The 23,749-nt window shown below is 42.3% G+C and overlaps 1 protein-coding gene across 2 annotated transcripts in view; it reads left to right on the top strand.

Annotated features, from left to right (window-relative positions):
- Nucleotides 1–1,233: 1,233 nt before the first annotated feature.
- The window catches only part of FAM169B (Protein), a 52,739-nt gene continuing 30,223 nt past the window's right edge, over nt 1,234–23,749 (top strand). For both annotated transcript variants that reach the window (XM_075069068.1, XM_032783029.2), the window contains exons 1-2: nt 1,234–1,285; nt 19,357–19,490. In XM_075069068.1, coding sequence (XP_074925169.1) covers nt 1,252–1,285; nt 19,357–19,490 — 168 coding nt within the window. In that variant the 5' untranslated portion in view covers nt 1,234–1,251. The remainder of the gene's footprint in view (nt 1,286–19,356; nt 19,491–23,749) is intronic.

Raw genomic sequence — 23,749 nt, 5'->3', positions numbered from 1 at the left:
ACCCTTGGAACAATTTACCAAAGGTTGTGGTGGATTCTTCAGTACCAATGATTTTTAAATCAAGATTGAATGTTTTTCTAAAAGATCAGCTTTAGAAATAATTTGGGGAAGTCCCCTGGCCTGTTATACAGGAGGGCAGGTTAGATTATGACAATAGTTCCTTTTGGCCTTGGACTATATCAATTAATGTATGTGCTAAAACTAAACATTTACTTAGTGATATTCCTGAATATGCAACATGTTGCACAATATTCACCCAGAAACTTACAGGTCTGAAGAATAATATATAGCAGATGTGGAGCAGAGTCCTTGCAGTCCTAAATGAGTCAATTTTTTTTTTTTTTTTTACAATGTTAATGAAATAGGTAACTGATATCTGCAATACATATAGCAGAGAAGGAGGTCATCTATGTGTATTTTCACTTATTTGTAATCTTTCATGGAAGGTTCACTGGACATATGCCCTAAAATGCAGGACACTTCAGCTTGGAATTGTCTTCAGCAGTTTCACAAATGACTCTGATAGGAGGATGCTGATTTCTGAGAATGAATTAATAAAATTGTTGAGGCTTGTGATTTCATGTGTTTGTGCATGTTAGAAGAATGTTAAGGTTTCATTAAATTGATAGTCCTATAATGGTTTATTAAAAATTTAGTTTTTATTAAGTGCTCAAACCATCTGGTGTTATATGCCTGTATATACATTTGGAGGGGTGTTGCAGTATTTAAGTGTAATATACAGGACATGTGCCATACACAGAAATGGAAGATTTTCATAAATGAGTTAGTAGTCTAATTAGACTATTCTTGTAGAGGATTTTCCACCACTGGGAACCTTTCTCCCTTTGCAACATTGTCAGCTGCTGCTAAGGTTACTCCTTAACCTCTCAGGAACGTCTCACCTGCGCCAGAACATTTACCCTGCATCTATGTACACACAGGTGTAGCAATACACACCCAGCTCACGGGCTATTTTATGCCAATGCAAATCCAGCTTCCCATCCGTCCTTAAGAAGCCAAGCCTGGGCTGTGAGAAGGCAAATCCCACCCCTGGCTGACTCAGTTACCCGCTGGCTGTTTCTTCTCTTAATCTCCACAAGTACAATTGCCCTGGCGCTCGGCCTGAGGCACCAAGCAGCGCAGCCAGGCCGCTCTGGCTGGGTGCGGCGGGGAGGGCGGGGATGGGGGAGGCAGTGCTGGGGCGGGAGGCGGGAAGAAAGGCGGGGCGGAGAAGGCCGCTCGGAGGAAGTGATGGAAGCTGAGGAAACAGGAAGAGCCGCGGCCGGTAAGAGGGAGGGAGAGAGTCGGCACCGCCCGGCGTCCCCCGCCCTCGCAGCTTCCCTCCCCTGCGCACAGCGCTGCCCCCCCCTTCTTCCCGCTTTGATGCTGCCCCCCCCCGCACGGCACGGTCTCCTACCCCCGATAGTGCCCCCCCCGCACGGCACTGCCCCCCTTCTTCCTGCTTTGGTCCGCCCCCCCCCACACGGCACTGCCTCTTCCCCAGCGGCTTCCTACCCCCGATAGTGCCTCCCCCCCGCACGGCACTGCCCCCCTTCCTCCAGCCCTGGCACTACCTCTCCTGTGGGCCCAAAGGCCCTTTGCTATCCCTGTGTCCTTCACTGCCCTATACCCCCTTCTTTCCTACTCCTTTTTCCAGTGCCTATTTATATTCTCCCAGTCCTATCCCTGCTTCCTTTGGTGCCCCACCTTCCCCGTCACCTTGCCCCCTGGCATTGCTGTCCCTTCCCCCCGGTTCCCAGACAGGCTCCTAGACTGAGCTTTAATGATGCTACCAGGCTGGACCTGAAACAATATTAAACTTCTGGGCACCAACCAGCCACAACAGGCCCCTCTGATGGAGCTTTGTGAGTGACTGCCTCTCACAATCTGCTCTGGCCTGAGCTGGCTGGAAAAGGACCAAGATTAGTTTCCAGCAGCATGTTAACCAGCCACTTCCGCAGAAGTCTGCTGGTCCCTGCATAAGTTATCACACCAGACATGCTGTTTATTAAGGATGCTGTCCTTCAGTAGTGTGTATATTGTAGACTCCTTGAATGGCAACATCTAGCTAGATTTAAAGACCTGGCTTCAGGTTTTCTATAAATTACCAAAACGCACAGCAACAAGTTTGTGCGTGCCTGGGAAATTTTGCTCAGTTCCTGTGCAGTCACAGTCTGACTCTAGCTGTCCTTAGAGTTTTTATTGCAAGGTATCCATCAGACTTTTTCCGGTCCACAGGTGATAATTCTTTCTGGTCTTATAGCCTGATTCAAAACCCATGGAAGTAAATGGGAAGACTCTTTACTGTGATGGGGTTTGGATTAGAAAGCAGTTACAGTCAGAAGAATAGCTCTGTCAAAATGGCACCACTTCCTTCACACACCTGTTCCTTTAGTGTGTTTAGAGCCCTATTAATGAATATAGTGGTACTGTGCTTTAATAGATGAACACAGGAGAGACAGTAAAGAAGAACAGAGGGAACACAGTATATAAAACAAACATCTTCAAGTCATGAATCCAAGGCTAGAGTCTCATGCTAAAGACAGTGCTGTTTGCCATCCAAACTTCGCTTTTGGTTTATGAGGAAGTAAAGGAAACAAGAATAATGGAGAACAGAGTAGTAACTATGTTGTCTTTTGGCCACAAGACAGTAGCTAATTCCATTAGTATGATATGGAATGGAGCTATATGGAGCCTTTCCTGCATATTGTTGCAGAGTTTATCCTTTGTTAATCCCCAGTGAATGGAATTACAAATAATTGTAGAAGTAGAAATATTTGTTGTAAAGTAATGTTTGGAAATTTGGGGAAAAAAAGCAAAAATTAATTACAAATATTTCTAGTAGCAGGCAAAAGTGTATCTCTCCCTAGCAGAGGCTGACAGAGAGAATGAAAAAAATAATACCAATATATGTGGCAAGTTTCTTTTTGCCCTAAAATAGATACTAATTTAGATCTATAGCAGTAAGCGAAACAATAATCAATCTAGCATTTGATACTTGGCAATGGATCTGATTTTGAGACAGGTGGGCCTTTGTGCATGCTCAGTAGTGGATCTCCAAGAGAGTCTTGAGTGAATAGTGTTCGTGGTTTATATTTGACTAGGAGCATTTCCAAGAATTTCTGTTCATGCACTCTCTTGGATAACGGCCGATTACATCACCTCAGTTAACTTTTGCACTGCTTTCTCTCATGTTCTGTCTTTGCACTGTGCTTTCTTAATCTGTCAAGCTAACAGGTAAATGGAGAGAAAGGGAATTTATCTTCTGAAACACATTTTAAGTTGCTGCCATTTATCTAAAGCACCTACTTCATCCCCTTCAGTAAAAAGGTGATGATGATGATCATTAGTCCTTCTAGCTGCTGATGGCTAAATGTGCTGAAATCAGATAGGAGAAAAAAATAGTGCAGTAGGGCAATCAGCCACTTATGAAAGTCAAACATTTGTAATAATGATATTGGCTTTTTTGGAAGACTCGCTTTTCTGCTGATGCTTTTAAATGAAATATCTCCAGATTAATATAACTTGGTTTTCCTTGTCCAGACAAATCTTGTGCTGCCAAGCACTTTAGGTTTTGTAAACATTCCCCCACCCCGGTCATTTTTTATTGCTCCAACTCATGTTTTGAATGGTTCTTCCCACATCCCCACCCACCCGGCCTCAATCCCATCTGTTCTGCCTTATTTCTTTGATTGCACATACTTAAGTTTTAAAAAAAATTCAGCAGCGATTGGCAAGTGGTTGAATGAAAAATGAAGTCTCTGAATGTCTTCAAGCCAGCCTTTTGCTTTGCTTGCTCAGGCTGTGTTTTTGGATCTTACATTGCTCTGTGACTGAGATGCTACAACTTTTAAGTGTTCTTGCAGTCTGATCTTTCAACTCTTACTCCCAAAATAATCCCACTGACTTCAAGTGACAGTAAAGGTTGTTCATGTGCCATAAGGCTTGCAGGCCTGTCCATCTAAAATTAAACCTATTTGCCCTTTGTGTAGATCCTGTGCCAACCCTAACATTGAGAAATGAGCCAGCTGCTCACCTGGAACTTCAGCTGTTTCTTTTAAACACAGTCTGCTCTCATGTAGGTTCCCCCCCACCTTTCTTCTTCAAGGAGCCCTGAGGTTTGCATGTACCCACAGGCTCTGGGAAGGGCATTTTTGTGGGTAATACAACATACGATCCTGGGGCCTTAGTGATAGTTACTAAATGACTAATCTGTGTGTCTAGCTCAAGGGTCAGCAATCTTTGGCACGCGGCTTGCCAAGGTAAGCACCCTGGCGGACCGGACCGGTTTGTTTACCTGCCGCTTCCACAGTTTCAGCCGATTGTGGCTCCCACTGGCTGCGGTTCGCCGCTCCAGGCCAATGGGGGCGGCGGGAAGCGGTGGCCAGCACATCCCTTGGCCCGTGCCACTTTCCGCCGCACCCATTGGCCTGGAGCAGCAAACTGCGGCCAGTGGAAGCTGCAATTGGCTGAAACTGCAGACGCGGCAGGTAAACAAACTGGCCCGGCCTGCCAGGGTGTTTACCCTGGTGAGCCGTGTGCCAAAGGTTACCGACCCCTGATCTAGCTTATCGATTGCAGTAAAGGAGCCTTAAAATTACATCTGTCCTGCAGAAAGATTTTTGTTATTTTTGTTCATGAAATCAGTGTTAATCAATGGAGTTTACATTCCTGTGCGGGAGATCTGCTGCACGACAGGTGGAATTTTAAAACTCCAGATCTGAATTTGCAACATCAGATGTGTTAGAAACCAGGTCAGTATGAATTTTCCACATCCGGTAACAGTGGCAAAACTAAGAGGTTCCTGAGCTTTTTCTGTGGCAACACACAGTCGTTTGTGTTGCCTTTGCAAAGTGACTGGCAGCCCCTTGGGTCACACATATCCAAAGTATACAGTCTCCTGCTCGGTTACCAAGAGGTCAACGGATGCTTAAAAATGTTGCATTTTTAACCTTTGAAACTGAAGTCTGGTGACTGGTCTTTGCAGTATTACTGACAACAGATGGCAAACAGCTCCACTGATGTAATTCTTATTTGTAATTCATTCCTGTGAAGTTCCACAAACAGCTTCTCAAATCTCAGAGAATGCCTCCATGTTTTTTTTTGCTGTGTTACAACATCAAGCCAAATTAAATAAAAATTCCATTTTGTATCATTGAGATTCCCTTGGTGTCATGTGATGTTTTTGTCAAGGTGGTCTTGCAGCAGTTTCAGACAAATGCATGTTTGTTAGCAATTTAAGGCCTGTGTCCTTTAAGTAATGCTTATTAGTACGTAACAGATTCTGTTTAGAAACATTATGCCTTTTAATAGGCTTTGCTTTTAGGCTGTATGTTCTCTTTTTCATGGCAGATCAGCAAGCTTGGAGGTATGCTGTCGTTTATGCAAAGCCTAAGTCAATTTTCTGCTCTGAAATCAAGCCATATGTTTTTCCTTGTTTTTTCCATTCTGGTCATAGCTATCTTGCTGTGTTTTTTTTCCCCCACATCAGAGCTCTGGCTGTTTGTCAAGGCACTACAGTCAAAACCTTTTGCATTTTTAGCCGCCAGAAGTGGTCTTTTCAGATGAGTCCATGGAAACCAAATTTAAAGAACCTCATATTTGATGTCAAGTGCACAGACAATACAGAGCTAAACCATTCCCACCAGCCCCTTAAAAAAATAGCTATGGTGGTTTTGGCGCAGTTTCAAAGACATAGACTAGCTGACACAAAAGCACAGAAAAACAATAGCTATATTTACACATTTCCTTCCACTACATGCAGCTGTTTATTGAAGCAAGAAATTCAGGACAGGCTCAGAGAGCTATGATAGGTAGCAGAGGTATTCACTTTCATATAATAAAATTGGCAGTATCAAAATGTCTGGATGACTGTAAGGCATGGAAGAATATGGGGGAAGAATGTTTCTGTTTCTTCCCTCTCTTGCTCAAATTAAATGCATTTTAATTTTGAAAGGAATCTCGTTTAAAGATTGATTCTTGCAAGTAATTTGGAGTGGAGGGTGTTCAACACCACCTACGAGGTATTTGGTACCTTACAGGATTGAGTGTTAGACTATACATTTTTTGAACCAGGGATGTGTTAAGCCTGATTTTTCAGAGGGGCTGAGAATCCACTGTTCAGCTGAAAGTATTGGGGAGCTGAGATTGCTTGGTGCCACTGAATATCAGGCTCATTGCCTCTTTCGTATCTGTTTTTGCTCCATGGCACTGTGTAAATACTGACAGTAATGAGGAATTGCATTGAATGTAATGCTAACTCTTAGCCCCAATCTCAGCTAGCAAGAAGGGAAGGGTAGCTCTGCAATAATTTTAAATGCTATGTGGCTTTAAAATATGGATTTTTTTTTTTAATATTTCTGGCTGGCGGTCTTTCTAGCATCTCCCCTATGGACAAAAGCATCTCTGAACTGAACTGCTTTCCAAACTCAGATGTCAACTCCTGTCTCCCTGCTTTTTCCTCCTTTATCACTATGGGAGGATTTGTCTTCCCCTTGTAGGGGAACTTGTGGTTTTGTCCTTCAACCTCCTCTCTTTCTTCCATCTATCTTTTCTGTCTGTGATGGTAAAGGACTGAGCCCAACCCTGCCTAGATTTGGACCTGTGGTTCCTAAAGGCTCCACTGTTATACAGTGTATCTTTTTATTTCTTTTTCTTTCAAATCATCCTCTCTCTCTATACAGAAAATCCTTCAGCTATACATTCCATTATTTCCCAGCTCCCCCTCTGCATCCCTTTTTCAGTTTATACTCTGCGGGCCAGACACCAGTAACACCATTGTACATTTGTAGTACCACACTTTACTTCTGTGGTGTAACTGAAATAAGAATACGGCCCTGAGAATTTTCCATACATTCCTAGGCTCTGTGGGAGGCAGTAGATATTAAGGACCCAATTCTCACTGCACTTTTATAGCGGTATATTCACGAATGTGAATGCCAACCTCAGGGTAGAGTGTCAAAAAGCAGGGCAGACACCCCTAATTGGTTGTATGTTCTACAATGAGATTTCACCAACTCAGTAACAAATTTGAACTCCTGAAGAGCTATAACAGGCTTATGATGGAGTCACAGACAATCACCTTAGGCATTCTAGTGTGTTGCCACCCAGGCAAGTGGGACTTAGTGATAGTTGGTCGTTATCCACCAAAGATTACAAAAGATTCAGGTTGTTTTCAGTCACTTATCCCAGGCCAATTTGTATCTCAGATCTCATACCAAAGACAGTGCATGTAGCCAATCCTATAGTAAAATAACTAAATATTTATTAACGAGGAAAAAGAAATGAGAGAGTTATTTACAGGTTAAAACCAGGAAACATATATACACAAATGAGTTACAGCTGATGGTTGCAAAAGGTGACAGAGCTGTAGCAATCTGTCAGCACTGAATGTGTTTTAGGGCCAGAGGTGGTGCTAGCCCACTGAGGGCCCTAAACGCGAACATATTTGACCCTCTCCCCCAAGATAGCCTCTTCATGGGTGTGAAGGGGTAATTAATAAAGACTTTATGTTGTGATGGCCCATTTAGTTTTGATAGCCTTCTTAATGAGCAGGAGATGATCCTTTCTGACAGGTTGACAGTTTCAGGGCAAACATTTTTTTACAGTTATAAAGCAGAAACTTAAATATTACTGTATAGCATGTGATATAGATATTGTAAGTGAGATTAATGCATGTAGCAATTTACAGGCATTTCATAAAGTCTAAACACATTGTTATAAGTCCAATACCCATCTTAACCATATTAACACACAGGTGAAACAGACTGGTTTCCAGAAATGAATTTGTTAGTGCTCATCTGAGGCCTGAAGCGCTGGCAAGAGCTGGCACCTGGTTTGCCAGCGTCACAGGGAGTAGTCCCAGAGAAGTCAATGGAATTTCACTGCTGTAAGTCTGGTGTGAGGGAGGAAAAAATTCTTGTTAGTTATAACCTTGGATGCTACTTCTTTTCAGACCTATATCTCCTTTGACCCACTCTGAGATCTCTCTCTCCATCTTACATCTCTAATCTCTTTGAAAAGAGAGTGAAATGTTCTGTCACTCTTTGCTGCTATCCTATAGCTGTACCTGGTAGCACTTCTATAGTTTAAGGGTGTGTCAACATTTTGATTTATAAATCTTGCTTTCCGAATCATCATACCTCAGCCTTTTTCAATTACTTCAGATTGGAACTTTGTCCAACTCTTGTCAGTCCAGATGTTGTGTTTTATGTGATATGACAGGAGGTAGCATGCTTACGCAGATGGATTTCTGTTTGTATGTGCTGTGTGAGTTGGGTGTGGTTTTCGTGTTTTTCTTTTTTCAATGTAGCGCTGCTGCAAAGAACAGTTTGAAGAAAAATAGACGCAGCTGGAATCTTTATGGTAAAACCTACAGGGGGTTGGGACAGCGCAAGTTAACTTTAAGATCGAATAAGCTCCTGTCTTAGTTCTATCATCTTATACCCAGATTCCAAGAGTTTAATATTTAAATTTAAAATACTATGAAAGTCAGTAGTAAATATGTTGTTGTAGATGTATTTTTTCTTACAAAAGAGAAAAAAATAGTTTGAATTAAAATTGATTAAATATTCATTCTATTTCACAAGCTTCTGATCACTCTTCTAAACTCTAGGAAATAAATACAATGCTTGACATGTAGGGCCCAATTCTCTGAGTTGCCGAGTGCATTCAGATTCCACTGAAATCAATAACAATTGAAGGTGCTTAGCACCTCATAAGAACATAAGAACGGCCGTACGAGGTCAGACCAAAGGTCCATCTAGCCCAGTATCTGTCTACTGACAGCGGCCAATGCCAGGTGCCCCAGAGGGAGTGAGCCTAACAGGCAATGATCAAGGGATCCATTCCCTGTTATCCAGTCCCAGCATCTGGCAATCAAAGGTTTAGGGACACCCAGAGCATGGGGTTGTGTCCCTGACCATCTTAGCTAATAGCCAACGATGGACCAATCCTCCATGAACTTACCTAATTATTTTTTTGAACCCCGTTATACTTTTGGCCTTCACAACATCACCTGGCAATGAGTTGTACAGGTTGAGTGTGTGTTGTGTGAAGAAATACTTCCTTTTGTTTGTTTTAAACCTGTCACCTATTAAGTTCATCGGGTGACCCTTACTTCATGTGCAGGGGTAAATAACACTTCCCTATTCACTTTATACACACCATTCCTGATTTTATAGGCCACTATCATATCCCCTCTTAGTTGTGTCTTTTCTATTCTCAATCTTTATAATCACTCCTCATACAGAAGCTGTTCCATACCCCTAAACATGTTCACTGTTTTTTTGAGCCATGGCTCAAAAAAAACCTTTCTGGACCTGGAAGCTAAATCCATGAGCATGGCTNCCACATCTGTACATAGTATTCGAGATGTGGGCGTACCATGGATTTATATAAGGACAATAATATATTCTCAGTCCTCGTGGGATCAGATCCATCTATCATTTGCCTATGTCTAGTCGCACATCTGCTAGGCATAACCTTTTTAGGCACTAACAAAATCCTATGAACATGAATGGGCTCCCTAATGCCATAGTCTCTTGTGTTGGAGATGCATAACCCTTATCTGTAATCCATTTGTTGAAGTGGTAGAATGGTGGCAGTTGCGTAAATAGAACTCATCTATTTAAACTGCCCAACCACTTAATCAGAAATTGGATTATAATTATTTACTGCCGGAGCACTTTCACTTTCACTTACTGATTTTCACAGAGCAATGCCTTTTAGACAGAAACTCATATTTTGTTTGCCCTCCTGGAGAACTCTTCATTGTCAAAATGCTAATGGAAAATAGTACAGGGATGGTATTACATAAAACCCCATTTAAACCAATAAACATTTTTTCTGTAAGTTCCCAGGTTATCATGTGACAAGTGGGTGAAAAGTAATGCAGTGTGAAAGAACACTGTTCCTGTTAGTGATGTACAGCATGTGGTTAAGGGCTGCCATGCCATGTTGGACAGATATCACACCACAGTATTTATCCATCAGTTCTATTGCCACCACACATTGTTACCGTGTTACTGAAGGTTTCTTTTACACTAGAACTTGGTTTTTTGACATGTACTTGCTCAATTAAATGCAGGATATGAGAGTCAGGTTCTGCATGTACTCCCGGTAACATGCCAAAGACCTCTTCCTTCCTTTGAAAGGTTAAACAAATATGGTAGTCTAATGATAACCACATGCTTAGAACTGTACAAGCTCAATTAAAGCAATGAATAAGACTTGGTACTGAGTGCTGCTGTTTAAACACAGTGCTTCTGCTCCTGTGAGAATGGCAAGGCACAGTATTCATATGTGCGTCATTTAGAGGAGCAAAAAAGTCACTCTCTCTAGAACCGATCACATTATTGCAGCCATAGTATGGATATGAGAGAGAGAGAGAGAAGTGGATGGCTACAGTAACACTGCATATAGTAGTAAGATCAAGCATAGATATGACAGTCTATAGAGGGAGAGGGAAGGGGGCTCTTTATAGTATATATTATATTACTCCATGCCTTTGTATGTAGCACTTTTCATCCAAAGATCTGCAAGTGTTCTACAGACATTAATAGATTAAGCCTGTAATGAGGTGTAGGTATTGTATGCATTTAAATGATTGGCTGAGGTCACACATCCAGCCAGTGTCAGGAATAGAACCCTGATGTTCTGATTCAGAGTTCCCTGTTCTAATCACAGGACCATTCCCTCCTAAATAGTAATGTGATGTACATAGTCTTTTCTGTGTCAGTTGACCTAAATTTATGTGCATAGACGATCATAGGTATCTGGACAAATGATTCGTTCACAGGAAAAGAGAATGAAGCTGCAAAGTGGTTTGTGTTTAGAATGATATTTTAAAATATAAAATACTGTTATGCCCAAGACTTGGATATAAGGACTCCTGATACCGACATGAAAACTTGAAATAAATCTCCTGTATATTGTGGATTTCTGCATATATCTCACCCTGTTTATTGTTGATCATATTAGCATAAAAATAAGACTTTTCCCCCCTTTTTTTGAAAGCAACACAGTAGAACCTCAGAGTTACAAACACCTCGGGATTGTAACTCTGAACAAAACATTATGGTTCTTCTTTCTAAAGTTTACACTGAACATTGACTTCATACAGCTTTGAAACTTTACTATTCAGAAGAAAAATGCTTTTAACCATCTTAATTTAAATGAAACAAGCACAGAAACAGTTTCCTTCCCTTCTCAAATCTTTTTTTTAAACTTTCCCTTTTTTTAGTAGTTTACATTTAACATAGCACTGTACAGTATTTGCTTTTTTTATTTGCCTCTGCTGCTGATTGTGTACCTCCAGTTCCAAATGAGGTGTGTGATTGACTGGTCGGTTTGCAGTTTGTAACTCTGAGGTTCTACTGTAATGCCATCCCCAAGTGTTCAAAAATGAGTTATGTCCCTCACAAAATGATATTGGCTTAAAAATCCTAAGTTTTAAAAAATAATAAATGTTGGGTTCTTTTTATTTGCTTTTTTTTCTGAGCCGGTAGGACTCACATGTTCAAGCTTTTCTCTTTCACGTGTATGTGTGAATGAAAATGAATGATATTGGTGGGGGGGTGTTTGTACCTATGTTAACACATTGATAGTTCTTATTCTCAGTAATGTAAACATGTGCCTTGATGAATAAGGGCACTTTTTAATTGTGCAGTTCTTAATAAATGCATGTAGTTTAGTTCTCTACAACCTGTTTGCAGAACAAGTAACAGCAATCACAGGGGACATGATTAATTACTTAGTACAGTACACTGTGATTTTTCATTCTTTATCCACACTAAGGCTAGTATGGTTTTTGCTTTTCAATCATACTGCAACAAATAGTCGCCTGCAATATTACTGCATCAAACAGCTATAGTGCTTGAAATGCTCCATTCAACAAATAAAGTTTTCTTAGGAGTATGGTCAGTATTTAAGGTGCCTTAATTACCTCTTTGATATGCTGGAAGCTGAAACAATTCTATTACCAACTTGTTAAGGAAACTACACTGATGTAGTTATATATGGATACAGTAATAGATTGCTCTTACTGAAGATAAGGGAGGTGTATTTTGTGTGATAATTAAAAGATATATATCTCTACTCCGATATAACGCTGTCCTTGGGAGCCAAAAAATCTTACCACGTTATAGGTGAAACTGCATTATATCCGAATTCGTGTTATACCGGGTCACGTTATATCAGGGTAGAGGTGTATTGGATTAATGCTTAAGCAGAAAATGTAGTTTTGACAATATGTACTAACTTTTAAATTAAGCTAGCACCAGATTCAAAATATTTTGAGTTTTTGTAATAAAAAGATCCAGCTAATCGGCAGAGTTAATTAGTAACGAAGTTGTCTCACTATTTAGTGACAAATTAACACAATTAGTGTATAAAAAGATAAGATCCAGTAAACTAAATAAACTGGAATAATTAAAAAGCTCTTGAAAAGGGTGGTGGCAGTTTAATTCTGCTGCAACACTACTGTCATATGATAGGATTATAAATAATATAAAATTACTATTTAAATTATTTGTGGTAGGAACCAGGATTAAGCTGCATCACTTTTCTCTGATTGTGCAAGTTAGACTGAATCCTTATTATAGTTGTCTTGACTGGGGGGATTTGGTTTACCTTTGGTATTATAACAACTTATAGTTTCATTTGTAGAATTTCACATACAAGAGGGTCCACCATGTGTTTTCTGTTGTGCTGAGAAGAATAAATTATTTTGGCTATGGAAAACTATTTCCTGCTTACTTCGACCCATGCAGTGAAATTCTTGCTGGTTCAGTAGTGACAAGGTCTGTGTCTAATGTACAAAACATCACAATTTTAGTTCAAGATGGAAAATGATCTCCCATCCTATAAGTGACTAGAGCTATGGCTTTAAAAATCGACCTTATGCATGTTGTTATTTCCCATCAAGAAACCTACGTTATGATCTGCCTTAGATCCCAGGTGAAGTGAGTTTGGCTGCAGTTTTTCCTCCAAGAGAGAGGTATTTGTTCACTTCACAAAACCACCACATAATTCAGCACAGTTAACTATTTCTGTTCTGGAAAAAACTAGGGCTGGAATAGCAGGGGTGTGTATTGGGAAGAGGGGTGCTGCAGGAAAGAACTGTGGTGCATCTTGGGTTCAAGACTGAAACAGAATACTTTAGGTTATTTGACACTGCTATATGGGATTCCAGGCTGGAGTACCAAGGAGTGCAGCATGTCAGATTTTAGTGCCTGCTTGCTTTATATTCATCTCTAACTATTACTTTTCATTTTAAGGATCAAATCCTCAGCTGGTGTGAATCAGTGACGCTTCATTGACGGAACAAGGAGACACTGATTTACACCCAGCTGAGGAGCCGGCTCAGACTTTTTTATGAGAACAAAAAGTGCAACAAAATGAAATTGCCACTTGTTCGTGTTTAATTTAAAATGTGGCTTTGTCTGTTTGTTTCCAAAGTAGCCCTGTATGCTCAAAACAGAAATCTGAATGCCAATGTAGCTTTATAGATTTGTAATCAAAAGATTAGCTATCTATATTTTTTTTATTTCTCTCCCCTCTCCCCTTTTTTTTTTAAAGAAAAAAAGCACAGTTGCCATGTAAAAGGTCAAGGCTGATACCTACCTGTAAGCTCTTGTTGATTCTGTTGCTGTAGAATCTACGTGATGTCATGACCTTGTTTACCAGCTTTGGCTATTTAAGATGGCAGCCCCTTTCAGCTCTGCAGCTGGAATGTCTGGAATCCCTCTAATGCAGTAGGCCTCCCGTTCTAAATTTACTCTCCTTATGGTTATATGGTACCTCCTCTGTGGCTGCAGTGAGAGGCCCCCTTTTTATGACTCTTTTTTTCCCCTTTGGCTGGTAACCCTTTGTGTGCGTTGCCTGTTTAAAAAACATTCTGCTACGGCTAGTGCAGTGTACTCTTTTGTTGTTGCTGCTGCATAGGATCAAACTCTGTAATGAAATCCTGTAATTTAAATTGGTTTTATAAAGCTGTCCTTGGAACTTAAAGCTCTCAGTCTCCTGAGCTGCCGAAAGGGGCCTCAAGCCCCAGGCGTCCACAGGAAAACATTGCTTTAAAAGGAAAGCAGCAAAGTTAAGCTCTTCTAAAACTGGCGATTAGATTTTTAAAATCTTTATCGCTTCTTCTTACTTTAGCCAGCCGTAATTATTTGCTGTGAATAAAATGCGTAATGATAATAATCATTAATAATACTTAGGACTTTTGCAGCTCTTTTACGTTTGTGCATTTGAAAATACTTTATATAGCAGGGTAAGTGTGATTTCCTCTTCTCTCCCCTCTCCCCCCCTTACACACATGGGAAGATTGAGGCTCACAGAGGTTAATGTGAAAACCCAAACTGACCCGATGACCTCTCCTCTACCTGCATTTGGCAACTAGATTTCCAAACTTTTAAAGACTGGGATTTTCAGAAGTGTCTAAGTGAGTTAGAAGCACAAGTCCTGTTGACTTACAAAGGAACATGTTCTGATTCCCGTTGCTGCTTTTGAAAATTGCAACCTAAAGTGAAGAGGGAGTTGAACAAACTGAACAAATTATTTTTTTGAGGGAAAAAAGTGACTCATCTAGAGGGCTGTACTGACAAGATGTTGACCAGCATTGGTACTCAATGCTTCAATTTTTGGCTTGTGTCATTAACATCTTTATTTGATCACAGAACTCTACAAATGATCACTTTTAACTTGCAATACAGACCTATTAGGTACTGGAAAAGCTCGTGTAACTTCAAGGTGTTTTCTCTGTGAGGAAGAAGGCAAAATCATGTTTATTCCTTAAGTAACAGGATAGACCATTGTGAGTGCTACGCTCATCAGTTGCATATTTTGGAAGGCCCAATATCTTGCTTTTTGTGTCAGCATACATCCGGTAAAATTAAATCCTTATGTACAGATTTTTTTTTTAAATAATTGAAAACAATCATACAGGACATTCCTGTATTTAAAAATAACTTACCAGAGCATTTAATAATAATCCTTCATTTTGTTTTTAACATACTACATGTCCTGTTTTCCTTATATGGATTGTTATTGCAAAGTACGTGTGTGGGAGGCCACTGCAGCAAGCTTTCTTTCTCCAAAGTGCTGGTTAGGATTTTATAATGTGAATTGACTTGACAATGTTGCAGCGCTTCTTCCTTTCTTTCTCATTTTCTCAGATACAAACGTGACAAAAAACATTTACACATCAGCCTTTAGAGATTTACTGTTCAGCATTCTGACTACATAGCACTGCTATCAAACTTCAGGATGTAAGCTGATCGCTTGCAAAGGCCAGGAGTGTGTTTTTAAAGCCCCTTGTATAGCAATGAACATCGATGAATTAGGGGTTTTGGTTTCTTACATTCTTTTTAAGGAATTGGGTAATGACCACTGCCAGAGCCCAGATACTGTACTTGATGGATTAATGGTTTGATCTGGGGCATCAGATCCTGTGTTCTTATTTTCATAGGGAAAGCATTATTTCCGTCTATCATACTTGAATAGTCTCTGTTAGGGTAGTATTTGATTGTCTAACAATTGGTAATATATTTATCCTCATGTTTGCAGAGGAGGACCTGAGGCCACACAACGTACAGTCAACCTGTGGAGCTTCTTGTCAGAGGATGTTGTAAAGGCCAAGACTATAACAGGGTTAAAAAAAGAACAAGATAAATTCATGGAGGATAGGTCCATCAATGGCTGTTAGCCAAGATGGGCAGGGATGGTGTCCCTAGCCTCTGCTTGCCAGAAGCTGGGAGTGGGTGGCAGAGAATGGATCACTTGGTCATTGCCTGTTCTGTTCATTCCCTCAGGAATGAACTGTTGGAAGACAGGATACTGGGCTAAATGGATATTTGGTCTGACCTAGTATAGTTGTTCTTATGCTTGTCTACAATGGGATTCTTTTGCGGACTGTGGTTTTGCATGTACGCTTTTGTGGATTAATTTATCCAAAATAATTAAAGCCAGGTGGGTGGACACAATCTACTTCCCTCTGAATCAGTGCATCCACACAGGTTTGTTTTTTTTAATTTTTTTATTAAGAACTCTGCTAAAGCTCCTTTTCTTTGTTGCAGCATTGAAACTTATCTTGGAAGTGATCCCTCCCATCATTTGCTTTGCTATATGTTGTGGAGCCTGGCACTCTGGTGGCTGCTCTTCAGGCAGTACTGGACCAACATCTCTCTCCAGATCTCAAGGAATCCATGGGTCCATGTGAATGCATGAGACATGGCTGCTTTAATGCTGAGAAGGGTACAAGAATCCAGGCATGTGCAATTGCAAACGGGTTGTTCCTAGCTGTGCGTCAGTGTATAAACATGACCCCAGAGTAGTAGCGGGCACACAGAGAGACAGGTAGATCCAGGTACAAAGCAATGTAGTGTGGGATAGCAGTGGGAGGACTGCCAGAGGCAGAAGTTATGGTGAAAGACAGATGCGTCCACACACACTTTTTTCTGTACTAGCTCATCCTGAAGTGAACTAACCCACTTTCAAAGTGGGTTATCCAATTTACAACAAATGACCAGTTAGTTTGAAATAGGAATTGGTCGCAAGGCATTTTCATGAAAAAAAAACCCTGTTTGCCCCAGGGTGGTAGACAAGACCTGAGTGCCTTGTCCAAAGTCACACAGGAAGTCTTTGCCAGAGCAGGAAATTGAACCGAGGTTTCCCAAATCTCAGGCTAGTACCCTAACTACTAAAAAATCCTTCCACTCATTCCTTACTGTATGCTGCCTTACTAACTATGTCATTGTTATTTCACTTTATCCTCCTAAATGGGAACTGCCATGTGGGAGCATATCATTGTGAAAGAGTGGGGATTCAAGGCTAAGATCCACTTTCCCTAAACATAGCTTCATGGTGGAGCTGGTTTTGGTATTCATTTTGGGTTTACAGCAGTTACAGATGAAGTTAGTCAATGTTGAGCCCCTTAAATTGGGAATATTGCCCTCTCGAGTTGAAGACTTCATAAGACTGCTGATCCATGTCACAAGATATTCAGTCTCCAAGAGTGGCTCAATGGATCTAGTTAATTATACTGTATTATAAAGAGGAGCAATTGTTTCCTGATCCTCTGCAGGCAGCGGGTTAACACCTTGATGTGTGGAATTTCATATCCCTTGTAATAATTGGCATCTAAGATGGTGTGAAAATTAATATTCTTATTCATATATATATGTATATAAAAAAAATTCCCCTCTCAGCCCTATGGGTGGTATGTGTCTTCCTCAACCTCGGGTCCTCTACCAGAGGCCTGGGAGTTTGAGGGTTCTGCACAGTATCTTAGCTGTTCCTAGCACTGCACTCTTCTGGACAGAGAGCTCTGATGTTGTTCCTGGGATCTGTTGGAGCCACTCACCCAGCTTAGGAGTCACAGCCCCGAGTGCTCTACACATGGGACCACTTGGCCTTACGCCTTTCCACACATCCTCTCTAGTCCCTTAAGGCCTGGTACTTCTCCAGCTTCTCCATATTCCTTCTTCCTGATGTTGCTGGGCACTTGGCACTGCTATATGATCACCAACGCTGTCTACTGCTCCTTGTCTTATTACCATGATGTCTGGTTGATTGGCCAGTACTGTCTGTTCCGTCTGGTCTGGAAGTCCCACAGAACTTAGCCTGCATTCTTCACAACACTCTCTGTGGAATCTCCCATTTGGTCTTGGGAGGTCTTGCCCATTACGTGCTGGATTGTTCCTGTACACATGTGCCAGCCCACTGGTTGTGCCGTTCAGTGTATGCCTGTTCCTGCTGCATCTACATCCGCCACTATATGTTGGATGTTTCTGAGGCGTCTCGTGCACAGTCCTGTCACCATTGGGTCCTCTCTAGTGGTGGTAGACCCCTGCTTCAATGGATCTGGTGCCAGTGCCCTGTTCCTGTGCGCGACCATGATCATGCCCTCAGTGCTGTCTTTATAGTCAGCTTCGTTCAGTCCACTGGTAGGATCCAATGTCAGCCACCACCTCAGCTATCTGTCGATGGACATCCCATCTGCAGGTCTTGTCTTGCCATGGCACTTCTTTCTGCTTGGTCTTCCTCCATGTCTGCTGCTGGCCTAGGCATTCTCTGCACTATCTTTGGGCGGCCATCTTATTGATGTACTCCCTCCCGAAAGTTCTGGGTTCATCCATGGACAGTGGCTTTGACGCCTCACTCAAGCCCGCACCGCCTTCTTTCCAGCTGGTATACCAGGTCTCTGGGTGTTGGACTTGGGGTGGGAACCTCCGTGCATGTGAGAAGCTGTCTGGGTCTTCAACATCGAGTTACCATGTCCTCTTTGGCCAGCTCACTATACCGGCAGGTATCTGATGACGGCCGGGCCGTATCTGTTGTGGCGTGGATCGTGTTCTCCCACTGGAGACTGGCTCTTCAGGCCTGCTTATCCTTTTGGGATACTTGGATGTTGCTCGTCTTCCTTGCCGCCTCATCGTGGTTTCCATGTGACTGTGGGACCCCAAGGTACATTGTCCGCTGGTCCTGTAGGTCTGCTATGTGGCCCGCTGGGTAGTCCCCCCATCAGTCTTGACTACCTTCCTCTCTTCACTACCATCGGCCAACCTCCATCGAATGACATCCGATATCCTCACTGTAGATCCACGTCAGGTGGATTAGCGAGTCAATGTCTCGTTCATTCTTAGCATACAGCTTGATGTCATCCATGTAGAGGAGGTGGCTGATGGTAGTTCCACTCCTGAACTTGTACCCATATTCAGCGACTATATATATTGCATACTACTAGCTTATATCTTTAAGTAATATCTTGCAGCAGTAAGGCCTATAATTGCATAAAAAGATAATAATTATGGGAATGCCACTGTGAGTACTTTTTCTGTGGATTATATTCATCATCATGACTATGACCAGTAGAAATGACTGTACAGAAAGAGAGAGTGGTGCTGTAATTGTACGCAGCAGACAGATTGACTTGTAAAAGGCCTTCCAAAAATGGCAAAAGCACTGAGGAGGTATTTCCCCCTGTTTTATTTTTAGATAAGCATTAACAATCAGGGGCTGCATTTTTAAGAAAACCACTTTGATTTGTGCTCTCCCACTTTAAGTTGAGCAGGAGGCTGAATTATCTACACACATTTAACAAAGTCCGTGTTGAACTGAAAAGCAGCGAATGTGGACTGATACTGCCATGGTTCTGTTCTGCAAAAATAGCTTAAATAACATGAAGAAGATAGATGTAATTTTACTCTCTTCCATTTTAGGCTGTGATTCTTCAAAAGTCTTTCGGGGTGCATAAGGGTCCACCCACTCAGATCCTTTTGCAGGTTCAGGGTTTTACAATGTATGTAGCTACTTTCATTACAAAAGAAATGACCTTGTGTACTATTTTATCCATAGGACACCTTTATCCAGTAGATATTTTAGCAGATAATCCTGAGGTTATCCAAGAAGCAGCTGAGGCCTACTATGAGAAACTTTTCCAGCGAGCTTCATCATCTCCTGAGTTTTTTTCCATTCCTGGTGGAGAGAAGGTAATATAATTACATTTCCCAAATAGAAACTGTGTTTAGATAATGATGAAAGGCAATTTCAAGTGCTAGTGGCCAGAATCTGTTTGAATATTGCTAGTGTGGCAAGGATAAAAATCACTTAAAGTTTCAGATTCAATCAATTAGATTGTAAATATTGTACCCTCATAGACTAGAGGTAAACATAAACCAAAAGACTAGATCTGAAAACCACCAAAATTTGAAGTCCAAATCTGAATTTTGTGTCTGGACCCTACCTTCATATTGAGATTGATCCAAAATTGAATTTGGAGGGTGTCTCGGACTAGATCTAAAATCTGCAGCTCTTGCAGTTCAGGCTAGTTTAAATGATGTAGTGAATTTCCTTACTGTTGTAGAGATTTGTTCTTTCTGTTGTGGGTCAGCAATAAACAATGAAATTTTCTGTGTGCTCTTGCATGCAAGCTTTGATCAGAAATAGCTGACAGATTGAATAAAAATTCTTCAGTGATAGAGCTGCAGGGACCAATCCTGCATTGGCTGGGAGATGGGCAGGATATGACTAGATAGGTCTTTTTAATTTCTAACTTCAATCATTGTATGAAACCTTTCACTATGTGGGCCCCTTTCTACACAATGAAAGTTTCTGTTGGAGCAGCTGTGTTTATGTCATTACACAGTGCTGAAGCAATGCCACTTAGCTGAAATTACGTTTTGTGTGGAATATGGTGGCTTCTAAACAGTTTTGGAAAATATTTTGTAGTAATTTCTAGAAAAAGTCAGTTCATGTGGGTGGAGTAACTTTCATATTGTCTGAGAAGTAAGGGTGACTCATCTTACAGTATTCTTTTAATGCCCTCTAGTGGACCAAGATCATAACCATCTGTAAGGTTAAATACAAAGGGCTGTTACTCTGTCCTTAGCTTAACCCGTCATGCAGGGATGCAGTGTTACCAGCCCATCTGGTGTTCAGTTAGGGCAGGGGTGGCCAACCTGAGCCTGAGAAGGAGCCAGAATTTACCAACGTACATTTCCAAAGAGCCACAGTAATACGTCAGCAGCCCCCCATCAGCACCCTCCCCCGCCACCCCGAGCCTCCCACCCAGGGCCGTCCTTAGGATTTATGGTGCCCTAGGCGGGATTATTAAACTGGTGCCCCTGTGCCTGTCTTGCTCTTAGCAACACAAACATAAGCTTACAGTATTGGAAAACTTGCCACATGCATGTTGTTAAAACCAGTTAACTTAATTAAGCACACTGTAATGCTGATGGACTAGCACTAAAGAAGTAGCACTATAGAAAGAAATTCGATTTGACAGAATGATGCAAATAATATAATTTTTTAAATTTGTCACATTTTATTGAAATTTCTGGAAAGATATTGAAACAAGATTTTTTTAATTAAAAGCATCTTTCTGGCTTTTTGGGCTGCAAATTCAGTAATAATGTCATTGTATACAAGACACAAGTGATGTCTTGTGAATCTGCAAGAATAGCAGACCAAATCAGTTTCTGACTCATTGTAGGCGGAGATAGTTTTTAATGAGCTTTATTTTTGAGAAACTCTGTCGTCCTGATGTACTGTCAGGAATTGTCAAGTAAATAACGAGTGGATGTACACATTAGGATAATATTCAACAAGTTTGCTGGTTGAGTCAAACTGTAACAATGCCTTCATCGATTTTGTATGTGGCAACATGATGACAGTGTACTCATTGTTCATTACAGTTCAAGCCATTTAAACTCAAACTCGTCACCGTGCATTCAGGAGGCTCTCTCCCCACACGGTCAGGGTCCAGCCAACGACGGTAGACCTTGATGAAGTGCCTGGCGCCGACAGGGGCTCTCAGTGGTACTGCGTCTGGCCGGTGGCGAGCCAAGCCATCGAAATCCATCCGAATTTGGGTAGCATTTGCAGAGCGACCGCCTCTGGATAGACACGCTTGCTGCTGAATGCAGCGTCATCCAGCAGGTGCATCACCTCTGAACATGCCACCCAAATTTCCGGCGGCATTCGGCGGATGGCCCGTCCACTGCACGGCCTTCATTGGCGACCTACGCAGACAAAAAATGATGGGAATCACTGCCCTAGGTTTTGCATTCTGTCGTTAGTTGCTTCTTGTTTGTCCTATTTATTGAATTTAGTCCGCTTCAGCCCACTACCAGCTGAGTGAATGGAAACCCCAGGCCGACAGCGTCTTGATGGGCTCAGGCGGGTCTCAGCACCAGGCTTGCTCAGACCTCTGCCAGCCTGGGTTCTTGGGGTCCCAGGCCCGCAGCGGGTGCTGAGTGGGGCAGTGGCCGGACCCCGGGTGGCAATGAGGCAGCCAGCGCGAACCTCAGAGCAGCCGGTGGCTGAGCGGCTCAGCCCCTGCGCCTGCCATCAAAATCAGCTCGCGTGCTACCTTTGGCACGGTTGGCCTCCTTTGCTATCCTGCTCTATACACTAAAAGGAAGTGAGCATATTCAGTTTGTGAGGTCCTTAGCAGTAACAGGCTAGTGAAAGTCAGTCAATCATTTTTTGTTCTTGATGAACATGGCCACACTCCTTGCCCATACACAAGTCACAAATACTGTCAACAAACTTATTTCTGTTTTTGGCTAAGAATATTGATTTTTTTAAAATATTTGAAATGAATCAGGATTGGTTTGTAAACATTTTTGGCTAACCAAAATTTGTTAAATAACCATTAAAGTGGTAACACGCACTGCATTTCATGCTTGGCTCGCCCCCCAGCCTGCTGCGTCCAACAGCTGCAGTAGAGGAGGAGATAGTGGACAACTGCAGGACCATCAAATCCACCTCTTGGTGTGCAGAAGTGGCAAACGCAGCAGCAAACCTCAGTCCGAGCACATGCCAATGGCCACCACCACCCAGCCCAACGGACCATAGTAAGTTACACAGCATCTGATCTCAGGAATGGGGGCAGCCATGGAGCCACAGAGTCATCCTGCCTGGGTGGCAAGCTTCCCCCCCCCGGATGAGATGGATTGTTGAAAGCCCTGGGGAGAGACGCGCTTCCCAGCTAGGGTGCCAGAGTCTAGATTCCTGATTTTATAGGCGCAGTCCCAATATCTTGGGGCTTTGTCTTATTATAGATACAGCAGTTCCCCCACTTAGGGTGACCAGACAGCAAATGGTTAAAAATCGGGATGGGGGTGGGGGGGAATAGGAGCCTGTATAGAAAAAGACCCAAAAATCAGGACTGTCCCTATAAAATTGGGACATCTGGTCACCCTACAGGTGATTCCTTCCCCACCCCCTCCCAGAGACCCCAGCAGCCAACCCTCCCTCAAGATTGTGCTGCATTTGGTTCTCTCTAGACCCAGCAGACCGTGCTCTACATGCTCCATCTGCTTCGCATCTGTCCAGTCCCCAGCAGAGCGGTGTCCCCAGACCTAGTGGTGCCCCAGGCGGCTGCCTGTTTCTGCCTATGACTAAGGACGGCCTGCTCCCACCACCCACTAGCCCCGCCGATCAGCACCTCCCTCTTCCTCCTCGCACCTCCCGATCAGCTGTTTCGTGGGGTGCAGGAGGCTCTGTGGGGGGAGAGGGAGGAGAGAGGGCATGTCAGGCTCAGGGGAGGGGGCGGGAAGGGGTGGAGTGGGGGCAAGGCCTGTGGCAGAGCCAGGGGTTTAGCAGTGAGCACCCCCTGGCACATTGGAAAGTTGGCATCTGTAGCTCCAGCCCCGGAGTTGGTGCCTATACAAGGAGCCACATGTGAACTTCTGAAGAGCCGCATGTGGCTCTGGAGCCACAGGTTGGCCACCCCTGAGTTAGGGAGTGGGGGGCTTAGAACACTAAGCAATGCTGAGTCTTTTACAATACCTAGAGCTAAAGAATGGAGTTTTGGCTTCAAGTCTGAAGTATCTTGATTTTATGGCTTGTAGTGAGACCTTAAATATTACTTCAGACTTAAATCTTGTATTTAATTTTGTTCTTGTCTGATCTGCACATGCAGAATAATACAGTTAACAAAGAGCATAAGTAACAAGAATTGTCTAGCTGTTTCTTTCTGTCCTATTAACTGTAATAAAAGCTTCAATGAATTCTGATATTTTATAAATCAAAAATAAACTGAGCTTACCTCCCTCCAAGAAGACCGTAGATATCTGAGCTAACAACCTCTATTACCCCTACTCTGGGATAATATACACCTAAGAATTTAGGAATGAAGATTGCTGTGATTGACTAGTCCCTGGTTAGTCTGACTAGTCCCTGAGCCTTTTGCTTCTGTAGACCTAGGTTAAAACCTGCCTCAGGAGATGGGACCAATGGTTCT

Source organism: Chelonoidis abingdonii, chromosome 9 (assembly GCF_003597395.2).
Source record: "Chelonoidis abingdonii isolate Lonesome George chromosome 9, CheloAbing_2.0, whole genome shotgun sequence".
In the NCBI taxonomy this organism is placed as follows: domain Eukaryota; kingdom Metazoa; phylum Chordata; order Testudines; family Testudinidae; genus Chelonoidis; species Chelonoidis abingdonii.
This window is presented reverse-complemented; position numbering and strand designations above follow the sequence as displayed.